A 19,360-nucleotide genomic window follows, 5' to 3' on the forward strand; every position below is an offset into this window, starting at 1 on the left:
GTTTGCACATTCTCCCCATGTTTGCGCTGTAGCCACATAAAATGGCTGCGTTCCGTTTAATCTGGCCAAAACCCAGTTTAAAATGGCTAACCCGAAAGACTGCTGGGAAAAGCAGCTAAGAAGACACAAGCAGGCAGCTGCAGACAGTATTGCAAATTCGGCTCTGGGAAGTTAGCCCAGATCGATACTCAGGGCTATCAACAGCCCATCAACCCAGGTATTTGCAGTTGCATTCAGGACTGTTTGCAGCCCATCCATTCAGACATCCACAGTTAAATCTGCTATCCCCGGGAACAATTGCAACATATTAGCAATTGAATACCGGGCCAGACCTGTCGGCACCTGCAGTGGCCGAAACAAAGACAGGTGAGCGACCACCCCCAGATCGAGGAATCGCCTCACCATTGGACACATTGACCCCAGAGATTGGGGACAGATCCAATCACTTGGGACTCAGGGTCAAGGGCCGCCCCGGGAGGCGGGAAGCCCCTGGGCCCTATAAAAGTGGGGGTCCAAGTTCAGATCTCTCGCTCTCCTCTTCGCCTGCTCGAGACCTTCGCAAGAACAGCAACCGGCAACTGTAAGTTTGAATCCAGCGATCGCTATCCGGTAGAGACACCTAGCCAGCGACCTGTAGCAGCCTTTTGAATCCCGCGGGCCAGATCTGATTGGACAAGCCATTTGTTTCCCTGACCTGGTGGGCTCTTCCTAAGTTAAGTATTGGCCAGTAGTGATAGGTTTATTATATAGAAAGTAGTATTAGGGTATTAATATTGCTTGTTGTATATAATAAATGACTGTTGTTTTAAACCTTACTAAGCGGTGTGCTGTTTTATTAATCATAACCTGAACTTGAACCATGTGGCGGTATCATAAAGATACCTGGCGACTCGTGAGCAAAGGTGACGTAATCAGAGCAAATAGACTCAGGCTAAAAAGAGCAACAGTGTGGGTTTCGCCCTCACAACCCAAAAGATGTGCAGGGTAGGTGGATTGGCCACGCTAAATTTCCCCTTAATTCAAAAAAATGAATTGGGTACTCTAAATTTATTTTTAAAATTAAAAAATGAAGGGAGGGAGGCAGAAGACTGAAAATTCTAGGCCGGTTGGCCTGACTTCGGTCTTGGATAAGATTTTAGAGTCTATTATTAAAGATGAGATTGCTGAGTACTTGGAAGTGCATGATAAAATAGGACTGAGTCAGCATGGCTTCATCAAGGGGAGGTCATGTTTGACAAATCTGTTAGAGTTCTTTATGGATGTAACAAGGAAGTTAGACAAAGGAGAACCAATGGACGTAACCTATTTAGATTTCCAGAAGGCCTTTGACAAGGTGCCGTATAGGAGGCTATTAAATAAATAAAGGAGACTTAATAGAGGCATACAAAATGATCAGGGGGTTGGATAGGGTGGACAGTGAGAGCCTTCTCCCGCGGATGGATATGGCTGGCACGAGGGGACATAACTTTAAACTGAGGGGTAATAGATATAGGACAGAGGTCAGAGGTAGGTTCTTTACGCAAAGAGTAGTGAGGCCGTGGAATGCCCTACCTGCTACAGTAGTGAACTCGCCAACATTGAGGGCATTTAAAAGTTTATTGGATAAACATATGGATGATAATGGCATAGTGTAGGTTAGATGGCTTTGGTTTTGGTGCAACATCGTGGGCCGAAGGGCCTGTACTGCGCTGTATTGTTCTATGTTCTATGTTCTATGTTCTATGTTCTATGTTCTAAGTGAAGAGCCCATGGTGTCAAGGGTAAGATACTGGCATGGATAGAGGATTAGCTGGCTAGCAGAAGGCAGAGAGTGAAGATAAAGAAGTATTTTTCAGGATGGCAACCGGTGATTCAGGGGTCGGTGTTGAGACGACAAATTTTCACAATATACATGAACAATCTGGAAGAAGGAACTGAGGGCACTGTTACTAAGTTTGCAGAGGGACAGGTAGTCTCATGCACTTCCAAGTACTCTGCAATCTCATCCTTAATAATGGACTTGAAAAACTTACAAGTGACCAAAGTCAGGCTAACCAGCCATTTGGAGTATAGTGAGCATTTTTGGGCCCCATATCTAAGGAAGGATGTGCTGGCCTTGGAAAGGGTCCAGAGGAGGTTCACAAGAATGATCCCTGGAATGAAGAGCTTGTCATATGAGGAGCGGTTGAGGACTCTGGGTCTGTACTCATTGGAGTTTAGAAGGATGAGGGGGGATCTCATTGAAACTTACAGGATACTGCGAAGCCTTGATAGAGTGGACGTGGAGAGGATGTTTCCACTTGTAGGAAAAACTAGAACCAGAGGCCACAGCCACTGAAGGGATGCTCCTTTATAAGTGACATGAGGAGGAATTTCTTCAGTCAGAAGGTGGTAAATCTGTGGAACACTTTGGCGCAGAAAGCTGTGGAGGCCAAATCACTGTGTCTTTAAAACAGAGATAGATAGGTTCTTGATTAATAAGGTGATCAGGGGTTATGAGAAGAAGGCAGGAGAATGGAGATGAAAAACATATCAGCCATGATTGAATGATGGAGCACACTCGATGGGCCGAGTGGCCTAGTTCTGCTCCTTTGTGGTGTGGGAAGGGATTCACTCAGTCATCCTATCTACTGAGGCACCAATGCATTCACACTAGGGAGAAATCTTTAATCTGCTCGCTCGCATATGGGAAGGGATTCCTCAATCATCTGTTCCTTGTGTGGGGAGGGATTTAATCTCTTACCCAGGAAACATCAGTGCCTTCTGGGAGAGGCCATACACCTGCTTTATCTATGGCAAGAATTTAATCGGCCATCTAAACTACTGACAGACGAGCGAGTTCACACTGGGGAGAGGCCATTCATCTGCTCCATGTGTGGGAAAGGAGTCACGAATCCATCTGACTTGCTGACACACCATCGGTTTCACATTGGGGATAAGCCTTTCACCTGCTCGCTTTGTGAAAATGGATACACTTGATCATCCCACCTAGAGACACATCAGCTTCTTCACATAGAATTTACAGTGCAGAAGGAGGCCATTCGGCCCATCGGATCTGCACTGGCTCTTTGAAAGAGCACCCTACCCAAGCCCACACCTCCACCCTATCCCCATAACCCAGTAACCCCACCCAACACTAAGTGCAATTTTGGACACTAAGGGCAATTTATTATGGCCAATCCACCTAACCCGCACATCTTTGGACTGTGGGAGGAAACCGGAGCACCCGGAGGAAACCCACGCACACACAGGGAGAACATGCAGACTCCGCACAGTCAGTGACCCAAGCCGGGAATCGAACCTGAGACCCTGGAGCTGTGAAGCAATTGTGCTAACTACCATGCTACCGTGCTGAAGAGAAGATCTTCAAAAGTCAAAAAGATATACTGACACACCAGCGAATTCACACTGCGGGGAGATTTTTTGCCTGCTCTGTATGAGGGAAGGGATTCACTCAGTCATGCTCCTGGCTGACACACCAGTGAGTTCACACTGGGGAGAGGTTGTTCATCTGCTCGTGTTAGGGAAGGGATTCACTCAGTCATGTTACTGGCTGACATACCAGCGAGTTCACACTGGGGAGAGGTTGTTCACCTGGTCTGTGTTGGGAAAGGGATTCACTCAGTCAAGTTCCATCCTGGTCAATCATGCACCAGCAAGTTCATGTGGCTGAAGGGGTTGGATTCTGGGGTCGCTGTGTCTGTTAATCATGTTCAATATTAAATGATTTTGTTCTGACAGTTGGAGTTTGTTTTGTTGATGTTAATAAACTATATAAATGGACTGCTGTTTAATATTCTGGATAAATGTTGAATAACATGTAAAGCTTTATGTTAAACACGTTGTTGTAGATTTTTGTCTTTTCCACCTGAGTGTCGAACATCACTTGGCTGAAGCTCAGGAAGGACAATCTGGGGGAGGATTCGGCAGCAGGATTCTATGGATGTCTTTCTATTGATGTCTGTGGAAACATTCAGTCATCAGTTCACAAAGACCACGGTGATTGTCCTGTGACGTTTTTAAGGTGTTTTTGTGAATAGTCCTAAATCTACCACTTTAAACCAACATCAACAACTTGTATTGTACAATCTTGTATTTCCTTTAATGTAGGAAACTGCAGTTAAAAATAAATAGTTTAAAGTGCGTACTAAAATAACTCATGGAGGAGTTCACAAGATCCTTTATCTGCTGGAACAATTATACAACAGCCATTTGATCTCTAGATGAAGAAGGACATGTGGCAACTTTCCAAGATCCCTGTTTTATTGATGTGTGTATTTTAGATCCCAGGATGTTGCTGCATTTTTCCTCAGTATTAACAGTACCTCCCAATTTGTTCATTAACCAATTCATAAATAAGTCATCTCATCACTCCCTCATGACATTATTTAGTCCGGCACTGAATTAATTACATAATTAGCTGTGTTACTAAGTTTTGGGAATCGGAAATTCTTATCTATGATTTACTGTCATTTTGATCCCAAGTTTTAAACTTTAAATTTCTGTGCCCAAATGATTGACATAAATTGTAAATAACAGTGGTCCCAGCATTGCTCCCTGTGGAACACCACTTCCCATCTTTTACCAGTCTGGTTATTATTCTTAACCTGTTTTTTGTTTAGTAACCAGCTTGTTATCCATAACAGTATGTACAATCTACAAAGTGAACAAAATCAGGCTGTGTAGAGTGAACAGCCAGGCAGGAGAATGGATGGAAAGATGACCACAAAACATATATCGGAGGACTATATTTACAGGGGGTTTGAGCCACCTTTCCATCCATTCTGCTGTGCGGCCCGACTATCTAAATATGGAAACTTAGCATCATCTCCAACACCACCCGGAGAATCGAAGCTGTAATTATCCAGGATGTGAACTGTATTTTACACTATCTCCCACAAGGCTGATCATCCGCGGTGCCTACAGACTGCTCATTGTTAATGCTTTGTCGTCGCTTCTGTCCCAGATTGTATTGAATCTGGATTTAAAGTTCAGTGAAAGGAGTGGAATTGGATGGTCAGAACTGCTCACAGTTACTACGGGGTAATGTCAAATGGAATTTCAGTAACATTGTGACCCCTACCCCCAGTATTCATCGGGTTAGTTAGTGTGAGGCAGAATGTTATCCATTTAATCAGAGAGGTAGAGTACCCATGTATGCACGCAAGTGTGAGTGTGTCTGTAGGTGTGGGTGTTGTGTAAAACCTGACATCTACATAACCAGGCTCCATTTCCTTTGGAAAACCATGAGGTATTGTTGCTTTCCGGACCCCTTCCTTTCCCCCATTACTATCTTCAGATAGTTCACAAGTTCCTTGTGTATATCATGCTCCAAGATGCCTGTGGTCTCCATCGAAAGTTCACAGAATCACAGAAAAATACAGAGCAGGAAAGTCCCTTCGGCTCTTCGAGCCTGCACCGCCATATGAAAGGCACCTGATCTGCCAAACCTTTTTTTTAAATATAAATTTAGAGTACCCAATTCATTTTTTCCAATTAAGGGGCAATTTAGCGTGGCCAATCCACCTACCCTGCACATCTTTTTGGGTTGTGGGTGCAAAACCCACGCAAAAACGGGGAGAATGTGCACACCGACAGTGACCCAGAGCCGGGATCGAACCTGGGACCTCGGCACCGTGAGGCAGCAATGCTAACCACTGAGCCACCGTGCTTGATCTGCCAAACCTAACCCTATTTGCCAGCACCTGGCTCACAGATTTGAATGTTAAGACGTGTCAAGTACACATCCAGGTACTTATTAAAGGATGTGAGGCAACCCGCCTCTACTACCCTCCGTTCCAGACCGTCACCACCCTCTGCGTAAAAAGGTTTTTCCTCAAATTCCTCTGAACCTCCCACCTCTCACCTTGAACTTATGTTCCCTCGTAACCGACCCGTCAACTGTTCCCTATTCATCCTGTCCGTATTCCTCATAATCTTGTACACCTCGATCAGGTTACCTCTCAGTCTTCTCTGCTCCAGCAGAAATAATCCAAGCCTATCCAATCTCTCTTCATAACTAAAATGTTCCATCCCCGGCAACATCCTGGTGAAACGCCTCTGCACCCGCTCCAGTGCAATCACATCCTTCTTATAACGTGGCGACCAGAACTGCACACAGTACTCCAACTGTAGCCTCACCGATGTTCAAAATAACTCCAACATGATTTCCTTGCTTTTGTAATCTATGCCACGATTGATAAAGGCAAATGTACCATATGACTTTTTCACCACCCTATTAACCTGCCCTTCTGCCTTCAGAGATCTATTTTCAAATACGCCAAGGTCACTTTGTTCCTCAGGATTTCCCACTGTGGAGACATTCATTGAATATTTCCTTGTCAAATTGCTCCTTCTGAAGTGTAACGCCTCACACCTTTCAGGGTTAAATTCCATCTGCCACTTTTCTGCCCATTGGACCTACCCATCAATATCTTCCTGACCCCAAGACTTTCAGCCTCACTGTTAACCACCCGGCCTATCTTTGTGTCACCTGCAAACTTACTGATTCTACCCACACATAGTCATCTAAGTCATTTATATAAATGATGAATAATAGGGGACCCAGCACAGATCCCTGTGGTACAACATTGGACTGTTGCTCTCTTTTAGTGACGCTAAATATGGTGGTTAATAAGGTTGCCTTTCTTAATCTTAATTATGAATATGCTTTCAGCGTCGCCAGGTATCTCTTGATATCGCACAAGGTTCAACCGAATACCGATTAAAGAGCCACTACACCAGTTAGTTAGTTCAAAGTCAATGTTACTTTATTTACACATAGTATGATTTACTCATGCACAATAACACTACAGGCTAAACTATGTCTATCACTAACACCTATACTTAACTTAGGGTGCCCACTTAGGTCAGAGGAACAATGGCCATTGTTCGGATCTGAGGCTATTGGGTTTGAAGAGGTAGCAGGAGTACAGCTAAGGTCGTCCGTCTGGTAGCGAGCGTTGAACTTGAACTTACTTGCTTCTGGTGGTGCAGGTGAAAGGGTCTCTCTGGCTGAGATCCAATTCCAAGAGAGTGAACACATGGCGGGGGTTCATTCTAATACTCAGGGGGGCTTCGTGTGCTTTTAGGCAGGCCTTAAATTTGGTCCCAATTATCTCGATCACTGCCATTGATCTGAGCCAATAAATGGGCGGGTGCCTTGATGGCTGGGCGTGTCCTAAGTGGCCTTGTGTTTGTTTAATCTTGCTGAGGTAGTGGCGCCGGAATGTCTGGAACGGTATCGGCTACCTGAGCACTAGTCTTTGTTCATCGGAGATGGGCCATCAATGTGCAAATCGGCCAAGTGTTTCAGTTCTGTCTGCAGTCTGTCTTCTAAATACACATTCAGGCTCTGTGCCTGCTTGTTACTTTGCATTGTCCATTTTTCCCTGTATGCTCTGCGAGTGTCCATTTTATATGCTGGAAGTGGCCATCCCAGATGGCTACAGGACGCTGGATTCCAGTCGCTAAAGCAGCCGTCTGTCATCACCCTCTGTTTCCTACAGCTCAGCCAACCTTGAATCCACCTTATATTAATGATTTGGATGAGGGAACAAAATTTTAACATCTCAAAGTTTGCAGAGGATACCAAGTTAAGTGGGAGGGTGAAATGTGATGAGGATGCAGAGATCCTACAGCATGATCTGGACAGGTTGGGTAAGAGGGAAAATCAATGGCAAATGCAGTACAATTTTGATAAGTGTGAGGTATTCACTATGGAAGCAAAAATAGGATGGCAGATTACTACCTGAATGGTTGTATATTGGGAGAGGGGAGTGTGCAGTGGGGCCTGGGTGTCCTTGTGCACCAGTCACGAAGGTAAGCATACAGGTACAGCAGGCGGTAAAGAAGGCTAATGGTAAGTTGGCCTTCATTGCGAGAAGTTTCGAGTATAGAAGCAGGAATGTGTTGCTGCAATTATACAGGGCCTTGGTGAGACCACACCTGGAGTACTGTGTGCAGTTTTGATCTCCCTCTTTGAGGAAGGATGTTCTTGCTCTCGAGGGAGTGCAGCAAAGGATTACCGGACTGATTCCAGGAATGGCGGGACTATCATATGAAGAGAGTTTGACTCGGTTGGGATTGTTGTCGCTGGAGTTCAAAAGAATGAGGGGGGATCTCATAGACACTTATAAAATTTTAACAGGACTAGACAGGGTAGATGCAGGTCAGATGTTACCAATGATGTGTGTGTCCAGAACCAGGGATCACAGTCTGAGGATTCTGGGTAAACCATTTCAGACAGAGATGAGGAGACATTTCTTCACCCAAAGAATGGTGAGCCTGTGGAATTCATTACCACAGGAAGTAGTCGATGCTAAAACATTGAATATATTCAAGAGGCGGCTAGATATAGCACTTGAGGAGAATGGGACCAAAGGCTATGGGGAGAAAGCGGGATTAGGCTATTGAGTTGGATGATCAGCCATGATCGTGATGAATGGCGGAGCAGGCTTGAAAGGCCAAAAGGCCTCCTCCTGCTCCTATCTTCTTTGTATCTATGTATCATGTTCCCCTGAGTCGCATGTGCATTTGCCTTTTTTAGAAGTCTCCCATGTGGGACTTGGCAAATGCTTTGCTGAAATCCATGTAAACTACATCAACTGAAATACTCTGATCACTTAGTCACGTGCTCAAAAAATTCAATCAAATTTGTTAGACATGACCTCCCTCTGACAAAGCTATGCTGACTATTCCTGATCAAACTGTGCCTCGTGAAGTAGAGATAGATTCTCTCCTTCAGAATTTTCTCCATTTGTTTTCCCACTACTGACGTGTGATTCACCGGCCTGTAGTAGTTTGAAGGTATTCTGAGAGTCAGGATGTACAGGCATTTAGAGAGGCAAGGACTGATTAAGGACAGTCAGCATGGCTTTTTTAGTGGAAAATCATGTCTCACGAATTTGATTGAGTTTCTTGAATGAGTAAACAAGAAGGTCGATGAGGGCAGTGCAGTTGACGTTGTCTACATGGACTTTAACTTTGACAAGGTATCCCATGGTATGTTGTTGCTTAGATTAAATCTCACGGGATCCAGGGTGAGGTAGCCATTTGGATACAAAATTGGCTAGATGACCGAAGACAAAAGGGTGGTTGTAGAGGGTTGTTTTTCAAACTGGAGGCCTGTGACCAGCGGTGTGCCTCAGGGATCACTACTGGGTCCACTGTTACTTGTTATCTATATTAATGATTTGGAAAAAGAATTTAGGAGGTATGGTTAGTAAGTTTGCAGACAGCACCAAGATTTGGATCAGAGCCCCAGCAATCTCCTCCCTCACATCCCACAGCACCCTGGGACACAATTCGTTGGACCTGGAGATTTCTCCATGTTTACTTCTGCCAACACCTCCAATACCTTGTCCCTCCCTATAACAACTTTCTGAATAACCACACACTCTCTTTCCCCATTCTCTTAGATGAAGGCAGATGTAAAATATTTATTTAACACACTATCAATGTCCTCTGGCTCCACCCACAGATTCCCCCCTTGATCCCTAATGGGCCCTTATTTTTCCCTGGTTATCCTCTTCCCATTGATATACTTATAGAATCTGTTGGGATTTTCCCTACTTTTACCAGCTAGAGATTTCTCATATCCCCTCTTTGCTCTCCTAATGGCTTACTTAAGTTCCATCTGGGGCTGGTTTAGCACAGTGGGATAAACAGCTGACTTGTAATGCAGAACAAGGCCAGCAGCACGGGTTCAATTCCCGTACCAGCCTCCCCGAACAGGCGCCGGAATGTCGCTACTAGGGGCTTTTCACAGTAACTTCATTGAGGCCTCCTTGTGACAATAAGCTATTATTATTATCCTGCATTTTCTGTACTCCACTATTGTCTCTGTTGAATTGCTCTCCTTGTACTTATTAAAAGTCTCTCTTTTCCTTTTCATTGTATCCTGAATCCATAGTTCCATCTGTCTTACTGAGAGATAACAATGAGATTGCTGCTGTCACAGGATCACTTCTGAAATAACTAAAATACTGTGGACACTGGAATCTGAAACAAGAACAGAGGATGCTGGAAAATCCAGAAGCTCTGTCAGAATCCGTAAGGATAGAAAGCTGAATTATTTTAAGAGCCAAACGGACTTGAAATATCAACTCTACTTTCTCTCCCTACGGATGCTGCCAAATCTGCTGGGTTTTTCGAACATCCTCTACTATTGTTTCAGTTCTGAAATACTGTCAGTTTGATCTTAAGGTTTCTGGGTTAATGCCCAGTAAATAGGATAATGAGCAGCACGGTGGCACAGTGGTTAACACTGCTGCCTCATAGCACCAGGTCCCAACTTCGAATCCAACCTTGGGTTCCTGTCTGTGTGGAGTTTGCACATTCTCCCTGTGTCTGTGTGGGTTTCGTCCGAGTGCTCCAATATTGTCCCACAGTCCATAGATGTGCAGGCTAGGTGGATTGGCCATGCTAAATTGTCCTTGTGTCCAAAGGTTGCGAGGGATTCCAGGGATAGGGTGGGGGATTGGGTATAGGTAGGGTGGTCTTTCAAAGGGTTGGTGCAGATTCAGTGGGCCGAATGGCCTCCTCCTGCACTATACAGATTCTGTGAATGCACTGATCCAGATCAACCACCTAATATTAATCCATATTCACATGAGTTGCAGATTTTTACATTGGTTTGAGCCTGATCTTCCTCCACACAAACATCGGGTTCAAGTGCATAATTCTCTGAAGGTGGCCAGGCAAATTGAAACAGTTGTTACAAAGGCTTAGAGGATCCTTGAGTTCATAAATAGAAGCATGGAGTATAAAAGCAAGAAAGTGATGTTACACCTCTCATTGGTCAGATCACATTTGGAGTTTTGTGTTCAGTTCTGGGCACCTTATTTAAGGAAGGATGGTAAAACCCTGGAGAGAGTGCAGGGGAGATTTACTAGAATGACCCCAGGAATGAGGAATTTTAGATTCAAGGAAAGTTTGACAAAATTGGGCTTGTTGTCCTTGGAGCAGAGAAGATCAAGAGGTGATCTTATTGAGGTGTTCAAAATTATAAATAATTTTGACAGGGTAAAGAAGGATATTCTGTTTCCACTAGTTGGTATGTCAGTGACTAATTTCAAGATGGTCAGCAAGAAAGCTAGGAGCGGGTGAGTAAGTGGAGCTGAGTCCACAAAAAGATCAGCCATGATCTTATTGAATGGCAGAGTGAGTTCGCGGGGCCTACTCCTGCTCCTAGTTCTTATGTTTTTATGAGTAAAATGAAGATAAATTTCTTTACTCAGAGAGTTGTTGGAGTTTGGAATGCACCACGTGGAAGAGTGGTGGACATGGATTCCATAGGATGTTCAAAAGAGAGCTGGATATATATTTGAAAGTGATGAATTTAGAGGGCTACGGAGATAGGGCTGGGGAATTGGACTAGGTAGGTAGCTCGTTTGGGAGCCAGTGCACACATGGTGGGCCGAATGGCCTCCTTCCTGTAAATAACAAAAAATGCATAACAAACTACAGATATTGTCTTTGAGATCAATCCTTTTATAATGTGGAGATGCCGGCGTTGGACTGGGGTGAGCACAGCACGAAGTCTTACAACACCAGGTTAAAGTCCAACAGGTTTGTTTCGATGTCACTAGCTTTCAGAGCGCTGCTCCTTCCTCAGGTGAATGAGCAGACCTCAGAATCCAACAGACCTCTTCATCCACCTGAGGAAGGAGCAGCGCTCCGAAAGCTAGTGACATCGAAACAAACCTGTTGGACTTTAACCTGGTGTTGTAAGACTTCGTACAATCCTTTTATAGTCAGTGTTGTTCTGAATGATGACAGTGTTAACCTTATTTCTAATTTGTCCTAACTTATTTCTAATTTGTCAATTTGTCACTTGATTTATTGCCATCATTTTTCTATTGGACACATTCCCTTTCTTTCCAGTTATTCCTGAAGTCAACCCCTGAATTATTTGTATATTCTATCATCATGTTACCACATTTCGCTGACAAATGTTGAAATGTTTGCTCCACACCCAAAGGGTTTTATCTATTTGAAGCCACAAGAAGTGCACTTTTCTCTTTGAGGTTGAGTGAAATCAGCTTTCAAATGCAATGAGGCAATCGGGGCTTAGCCCCGCCCCTCATTCACCCCGATTGGTTGGAGGACTGGTCGCATCTACTTGGTCTCCCCCTTTCTCTATTGGCCCGAAGCTGCCGTCAATCACTCTGTGGGCGTGGAGATCCGGCGCATGCGCCGTGTGGTTGAAGTTGGACCAGTACGCAGGCGTAGTGTCGGTGTTTAGCGCGTGCGCAGTGCCATTAATGATGCTGGCGACCGAGGGACGTCTGTTTGCCCCGGAGAAGCGGAGGCGCCGTCAGGCGGTGGGTGGGAGGATTTGGAAACACTTTGTCGATCCACAAACCCTTCACAATTATTGTCAGCTCCCTGGTTTGCAACTGCGGGCTTCTCCCTCCCGGGAGCAGGCGGAGGTTCATGGCCGCCATCCTGGTTCAGCGAGTGGAGGACGGTTCACATCAGAGGATGGGGGAGGGGGGACAATAAATGAGAGGGTTATCAATGAGGACTCCGATCTCTGGGAAGGAAAGAAACCCTGGGAGGTGGGCAGGGAGGATTCAGAAACACGCGCTGGAGGCCCCAAATCCCTAAGAGGACACATTGATTTTATTGTCGGTCTGCAGACAGGAGCTGAAGAACAAAATCCAGTAAGAAGTCTCACAACACCAGGTTAAAGTCATAGAATTTACAGTGCAGAAGAAGGCCATTCAGTCCATCAAGTCTGCACTGATCCATGGAAAGATCACCGTACTTAAGCCCACACCTCAATCTTATCTCAGTAACCCCATCTAACCTTTTTGGACACAATTGGCACGGCCAATCCACCTAACCTCCACATCTTTGGACTGCGGGAGGAAACCGGAGCACCCGGAGAAAACCCACGCAGACACGGGGAGAACGTGCAGACTTTGCACAGACTGTCACCCATCGAACCTGGGACTCTGGAGCTGTGAAGCAACTGTGCTAACCACTGTGCTACCATGCCCCTGATGAAGGAGCAGCGCTCCAAAAGCTTATCATTTCAAATAAACCTGTTGGACGTTACCCTGGTGGTGTGAGACTTCTTACTATGTCCTTCCCAGTCCAATGCCGGCATCTCCACATCAGAACTGAACCCAGGGAGGGAGACAACTGGGAGTGGAGGAAAGAAATTATGGTAGATGGTGAAGTGGTTTCGCCAGAGAACAGGGAGTGTGGGACGGGGACTTACAACTTTGGGGAAACAAGAGGAAAAAAATGCTGTAGGAGCTAGAATTGTGTTCTGAATTTTTAACGTGTGCTTACAGTTAAGAGCTTTGTCAATTCATTTTGCAGGAAGGGGACGATTTACAGTCAGGGAAGTCAAATGAAACTTCACATCAGGCTACACCAGGACCTGAATATCAGCTGCCTTTATATGTGGAAGGGGAAATGTGTGCCTGTTCTGGTTGTAAGAAAAGATTTCAAGTGTCAGTGAGACTGGAAAAGCATCAAGAGACACACACCTAAGTGAGAAAGTTCCAGTGCACTGACTGAAAAAGGAGCTTTAACAAGTAACACAGCCTGAAAAACAAAATTGTACTGTCCACAGTGAGCAGAAATGTACAGGTATTCTGTGTGTGGACAAGGCTTTAATAATTATCCAAGCTGGCACAATGGAGAAACCATGGAAATGTGAGGACTGTGGGAAGGGATTCAATTATCCATCCTTGTTGGAAAATCATCAACGTATACACACTAGGGAAAAACCATTCATCTGTTCTGTGTGTGGGAAGGGATTTACTCAGACATCTTGCCTCATGTTACACCAGCGAATTCACACTGCGGAGAGGCCATTCAGCTGCATTCACTGTGAAAAAAGATTCAAGTCTTCATCACATCTCAATATACACCAGCGACTTCACACTCGGGAGAAACCGTACAGCTGCATTCACTGTGGAAAGAACTTCAGGTCTTCATCTGACCTCAAAAAACACCAGCCACTTCACACTGGTGAGAAGCCATTCACTTGTTCTGTGTGTGGGAAGGGATTCACTAATTCATCTGGCCTTAGGTCACACCAGCGAATTCACTCTGAAGCAAAGCCATTCAGCTGCATGTCCTGTGGAAAGAGGTTCAGGCATCCATCTGCACTCGTTGAACACCAGCGAGTTCATACTGTGGAGAAGCCATTCACCTGCTCTGTGTGTGGGCAGGGATTTACTCATTCATCCAGTCTGCTGAGACATCAGCGGGTTCACACTGGTGAGAAGCCATTCAGCTGCAGTTACTGTGGAAAGAGTTTCAGACAGACATCCACCCTCATTGCACACCAGCGAATTCACACTGGGGAGAGACCATTCACCTGCTCCCTATGTGGGAAGGGATTCACTGTCTCATTTGCCCTCAAGTCACACCAGCAAATTCACACCGAGGAGAAACCATTCAGCTGCACTGACTGTGGAAAGAGTTTCAGGTGTTCATCTGCTCTCCTGGCACACCAACGTGTTCACACTGGAGAGAGACCATTCAGCTGCTCTGAGTGTGGGAAGAGATTTACTCGCTCCTTCAACCTAGTCACACATAAGCGAGTTCATACGTGACTGCAGGGGTTGGATTCTGCAGTTATTGCTCTCATCCAGGATTGTTAGTCTGACAATATTTGGTTTGTTTCTGCAAATGTTAAGAACCCTCTAACTCGCAGGAGTTTAATATTCTGCAGATGTTACTGATTTTCAGGGCTGCAGTATCCTTCTTTGAACACATTATCTGTGATCGTTCTTCTTAATGCAAGAGCTCTACTGGAAGGTAGGATCTGTTTTACAGTACTTGGGTGACAGATAACACAATATACAAAAACAAATGTAGCCATGATGTGGAGATGACTGCGCTGGACTGAGGTGGGCATAGTATGAAGTCTCACAATACTAGGTTAAAGTTCAACAGGTTTATTTCAAATCACAACTTTCGGAGCGCTGCGCCTTCACCTGTGATTTCAAATAAACCTGTTGGACCGTTGAAAATCAAAGGTGACAGAGGGGATATCACAAAGGTTTTGTCCAAACAAAGCTCCTCAGTCTCATGCACTCTAATGATAACGTGTCCTATACTGTACAGTTTGACGGTTCCAATTCTGATGCTTTCAGAGTGAAGAATGGGGTCAAACAGGGATATCTTTGGGGCAGCACGGTGGTTAGCACAATTGCTTCACAGCTCCAGGGTCCCAGGTTCGATTCCCCACTGGGTCACTGTCTGTGTGGAGTCTGCACGTTCTCCCCGTGTCTGCGTGGGTTTCCTCCGGGTGCTCCGGTTTCCTCCCACAGTCCAAAGATGGGCAGGTTAGGTGGATTGGCCAAGCTAAATTGCCCTTAGTGTCCAAAATTGCCTTTAGTGCTGGGTGGGGTTACTGGGTTATGGGGATAGGGTGGAGTTGTGGACTTGGGTAGGGTGCTCTTTCCAAGAGCCGGTGCAGACTCGATGGGCTGAATGGCCTCCTTCTGCACTGTAAATCCTATGTATCTATGTCTATGTATGTTCCAGACCACCGCACTTTGATATTTCATTTCCTTGGCCGCAGAAAAATATGTTTCACTGTACTTCGGTACATGTGACAATAAATCAAATCAAATATTTTATTCTCCATGTTCCTGACTTTGGCCTTCGCAGTTCATATGGCAGCAATTTCCCTACAAACGAGGACAGACAGTAAACTCTACAATCTGTCCAGACTGAAAGTGAGGACAGAAATACAGAATGTCTTCATCAGAGAACTCCTCTGGTGTCTATGTACATAGATCCCTGAAAGTTGCCACCCAGGTTGAGAGGGTTGATAAGAAGGCGTACGGTGTGTTAGCTTTTATTGGTAGAGGGATTGAGTTTCGGAGCCATGAGGTCATGTTGCAGCTGTACAAACCTCTGGTGCGGCCGCATTTGGAGTATTGCGTGCAATTCTGGTCGCCGCATTATAGGAAGGATGTGGAAGCATTGGAAAGGGTGCAGAGGAGATTTACCAGAATGTTGCCGAGTATGGAGGGAAGATCTTATGAGGAAAGGCTGAGGGACTTGAGGCTGTTTTCGTTAGAGAGAAGAAGGTTAAGAGGTGACTTAATTGAGGCATACAAGATGATCAGGATTGGATGGGGTGGACAGTGAGAGCCTTTTTCCTTGGATGGTGATGTCTAGCACGAGGGGACATAGCTTTAAATTGAGGGGAGATAGATACAAGACAGATGTCAGAGGTAGGTTCTTTACTCAGAGAGTAGTAAGGGCGTGGAATGCCCTGCCTGCAACAATAGTGGACTCGCCAACACTAAGGGCATTGAAATGGTCATTGGATAGACATATGGACGATAAGGGAATAGGGTAGATGGGCTTTAGAGTGGTTTCACAGGTCGGTGCAACATCGAGGGCCGAAGGGCCTGTACTGCGCTGTAATGTTCTATGTTCTACACTGATGATGTCATGTTTGTTGCTCATACAGAAACTCAACAACAAATACTCAGATTGTCTCCCACACAGGGAGGGGAAATGTCTCCCACAGAGCGAAGGACGGTCTCTCCCATGCCTGTAACTTGTTCTCCCTTACTATAAGCACCAAGAAAACCATAGTTTTGGGCGGGTGTTGTCAAGACATTGTGATAAAATGAAAATGAAGGAATTGAATAATTGAACTGCATTTTGGTGAGAGTAGGATTCAAAGAGAGCAAACTATTTTTAAATGGGAATTGGTTAGGAAAACAGATTGATTGAGAGGAAGTAACTGAAGTTTTTGATATGCGGATTAGCTTAGCAATGCCGTTACCAGATCTTTAATAAAGAGAAGTGGACAACAATCGGGCATACAATTTCATGAGTTAAAGCAAAGATGATAACAGTTCAAAAGAAAAGATGAGGATGAATTTCACACTTACAGGGTGAGCTCATGTGAGAAATGTTATTAACGGGGATCTCTGAGACAGTTACTTCAAATAAAATCAAACCAAAAAGAGATCAGTGGCAGAGTTCATCTTATACAGGCAGCTGGTCCAAGATCATAGCTACGTACAGCAGGAAGCTGTGTTCACTCCGAAATGAAGCTCCTGAAGAAATCGTGTTTGAACAGCCATTTCTCTCTATTCGAAGCCAGAAGCAATCTCACAAGAGATATAGGTTCCAGGACTGGTAACTATTGTTAGATTTTGCATATAGTGGATACCTAGGGGATGTTGTTTGGGGAGGTTAAGCTCTGAAGTTAGGAAAGTAGAGGATTTTTACTGGGCCAATTTTAATGTATTGTGTATCACCATTAATGTAGTGTACGTTTTAGTTGCCTTTCTTATTGTGTTTTACTGTTTAATAAACATTTATTTTGTTCAATTATTACAAGACTGGAACACTGCTGTTCTTCAAATCTTTCATTACATTATACCAAATTGTGAAACCGACAGTTAAAATTGGCATTCCAAGTTTCCCTTCTGGGAGTTGGATTTTCCGAGCATTTAACATCAGCTGGGTTCTTCGCTATGTCTTAACAAATCTCACAAGTAATATGGCACTCATTAAGCGCATCAGAATCATAGAATAGAATTCCTACAGTGTAGGAGGCCATTCGACCCATTGAGTCTGCACCGACTCTCTGAAAGAGCAACCTACCGAGGCCCATGCCCTGTCCCCATAACCCTGTCACCCCACCTAACCTGTACCCCCTAGACACTAAGGGGCATTCTACCTAACCTGCACATCTTTGGATTGTGGGAGGAAACTGGAGCACCGGGAGGAAACCCACGCAGACACAGGGAGAAAGTGCAAACTCCACACAGTCACCCATGACTGGAATAAAACACGGGTCCCTGGCACTGTGCTAACCACTGTGCAGCACAATTTTTTTTTTTGAAATATATTTTATTGAAATTTTTCAAACAGGAATTTTCTGTTTTTACAACTTAATAAAGGAATATACATTAAAAGTTATTTAAATAATATATTGAACTAACAACAAATGAAAAAAGAGATAAACCAAAAAGCAAATATCAACAACTGGCAAAAAAACAAAAACACGGGATAATACTCCCCCCCCCCCCCCGGTTGCTTCTGCTGTCTTTTCTGTTTTTCCATTATCGTTCCGCGAGATAGTCAAGGAACGGTTGCCACCGCCTGGTGAACCCCTGAGCCGATCCTCTTAACGCATATTTTCCAGTCTTATGAACCCTACCATGTCGTTTATCCAGGCCTCCACGCCCGGGGGCTTTGCTTCCTTCCACATAAGTAGAATCCTTCGCCGAGCTACTAGGGACGCAAAGGCCAAGACGTCGGCCTCTTTCGCCTCCTGCACTCCCGGTTCTTCTGCAACCCCAAATGTAGCTAACCCCCAGCCTAGTTTGACCCGGACCACCACCACCTTTGAAATCACTCTTGCCACACCCTCCCAGAACTCATGCAGTGTCGGACACGACCAGAACATGTGAGTGTGGTTCGCCGGGCCTCCTGAGCACCTTCCACATCTATCCTCCACCCCGAAAAACCTGCTCAGTCTTGCTCCCGTCATATGCGCTCTGTGTAGAACCTTAAATTGAATCAGGCTAAGCCTGGCACACGAGGACGAAGAATTTACCCTACTTAGGGCATCTGCCCACAGCCCCTCCTCGATCTCTTCCCCCAGCTCCTCTTCCCATTTTCCCTTCAGCTCCTCTACCATCGCCTCCCCCTCCTCGTCTCTCATCTCCCTGTATATTTCGGACACTTTACCTTCTCCAACCCATGCCCCCGAAATCACTCTATCCTGGATTCCTTGCGTCGGGAGCTGCGGAAATTCCCTCACCTGTTGCCTCGTAAATGCCTTCACTTGCATGTATCGGAAAGCATTCCCTAGTGGCAACTTATATTTTTCTTCCAATGCTCCCAGACTCGCAAACCTCCTGTCTACAAACAGGTCCTTCAGCTTCCTAATTCCTGCTCGCTGCCAACATTGAAATCCCCCATCTATCCTCCCCGGGACGAACCTGTGGTTATTCCTTATCGGGGACCACACCGAGGCACCCGTCACTCCCCTGTGTTGTCTCCACTGCCCCCAGATCTTCAAGGTCGCCACCACCACTGGGTTTGTGGTGTACCTTTTCGGGGAGAACGGTAGCGGCGCCGTCACCAGCGCTTTTAGACTCGTTCCCTTACAGGAAGCCATCTCCAACTTTTTCCATGCCGCACCTTCTTCTTCCCTCATCCACTTACAGACCATCGACACATTAGCGGCCCAATAGTAGTCACTCAGACTCGGCAGTGCCAATCCCCCTCTGTTCCTACTGCGCTGCAGGAACCCCCTCTTTACCCTCGGGGTCTTTCCCGCCCACACAAAGCCCATAATACTCCTGTCTATTTTTTTGAAAAAGGCCTTTGTAATCAGGATGGGGAGGCACTGAAACACGAAAAG

General features: G+C 45.3%; 1 protein-coding gene across 1 annotated transcript in view; it reads left to right on the top strand.

Moving 5' to 3' along the window:
* The window catches only part of LOC140411374 (uncharacterized), a gene marked incomplete at its 5' end in the record, with an annotated part of 35,390 nt that extends 18,074 nt beyond the window's left edge, over positions 1 to 17,316 (top strand). The window contains 2 exons of the mRNA XM_072500493.1: positions 13,315 to 13,429; positions 13,533 to 17,316. Of these exons, the coding sequence (XP_072356594.1) occupies positions 13,315 to 13,429; positions 13,533 to 14,561 (1,144 nt within the window). The remainder of the gene's footprint in view (positions 1 to 13,314; positions 13,430 to 13,532) is intronic.
* Between the last annotated feature and the right edge of the window lie 2,044 nt (positions 17,317 to 19,360).

Source organism: Scyliorhinus torazame, chromosome 4, assembly GCF_047496885.1.
Source record: "Scyliorhinus torazame isolate Kashiwa2021f chromosome 4, sScyTor2.1, whole genome shotgun sequence".
In the NCBI taxonomy this organism is placed as follows: Eukaryota; Metazoa; Chordata; class Chondrichthyes; order Carcharhiniformes; family Scyliorhinidae; genus Scyliorhinus; species Scyliorhinus torazame.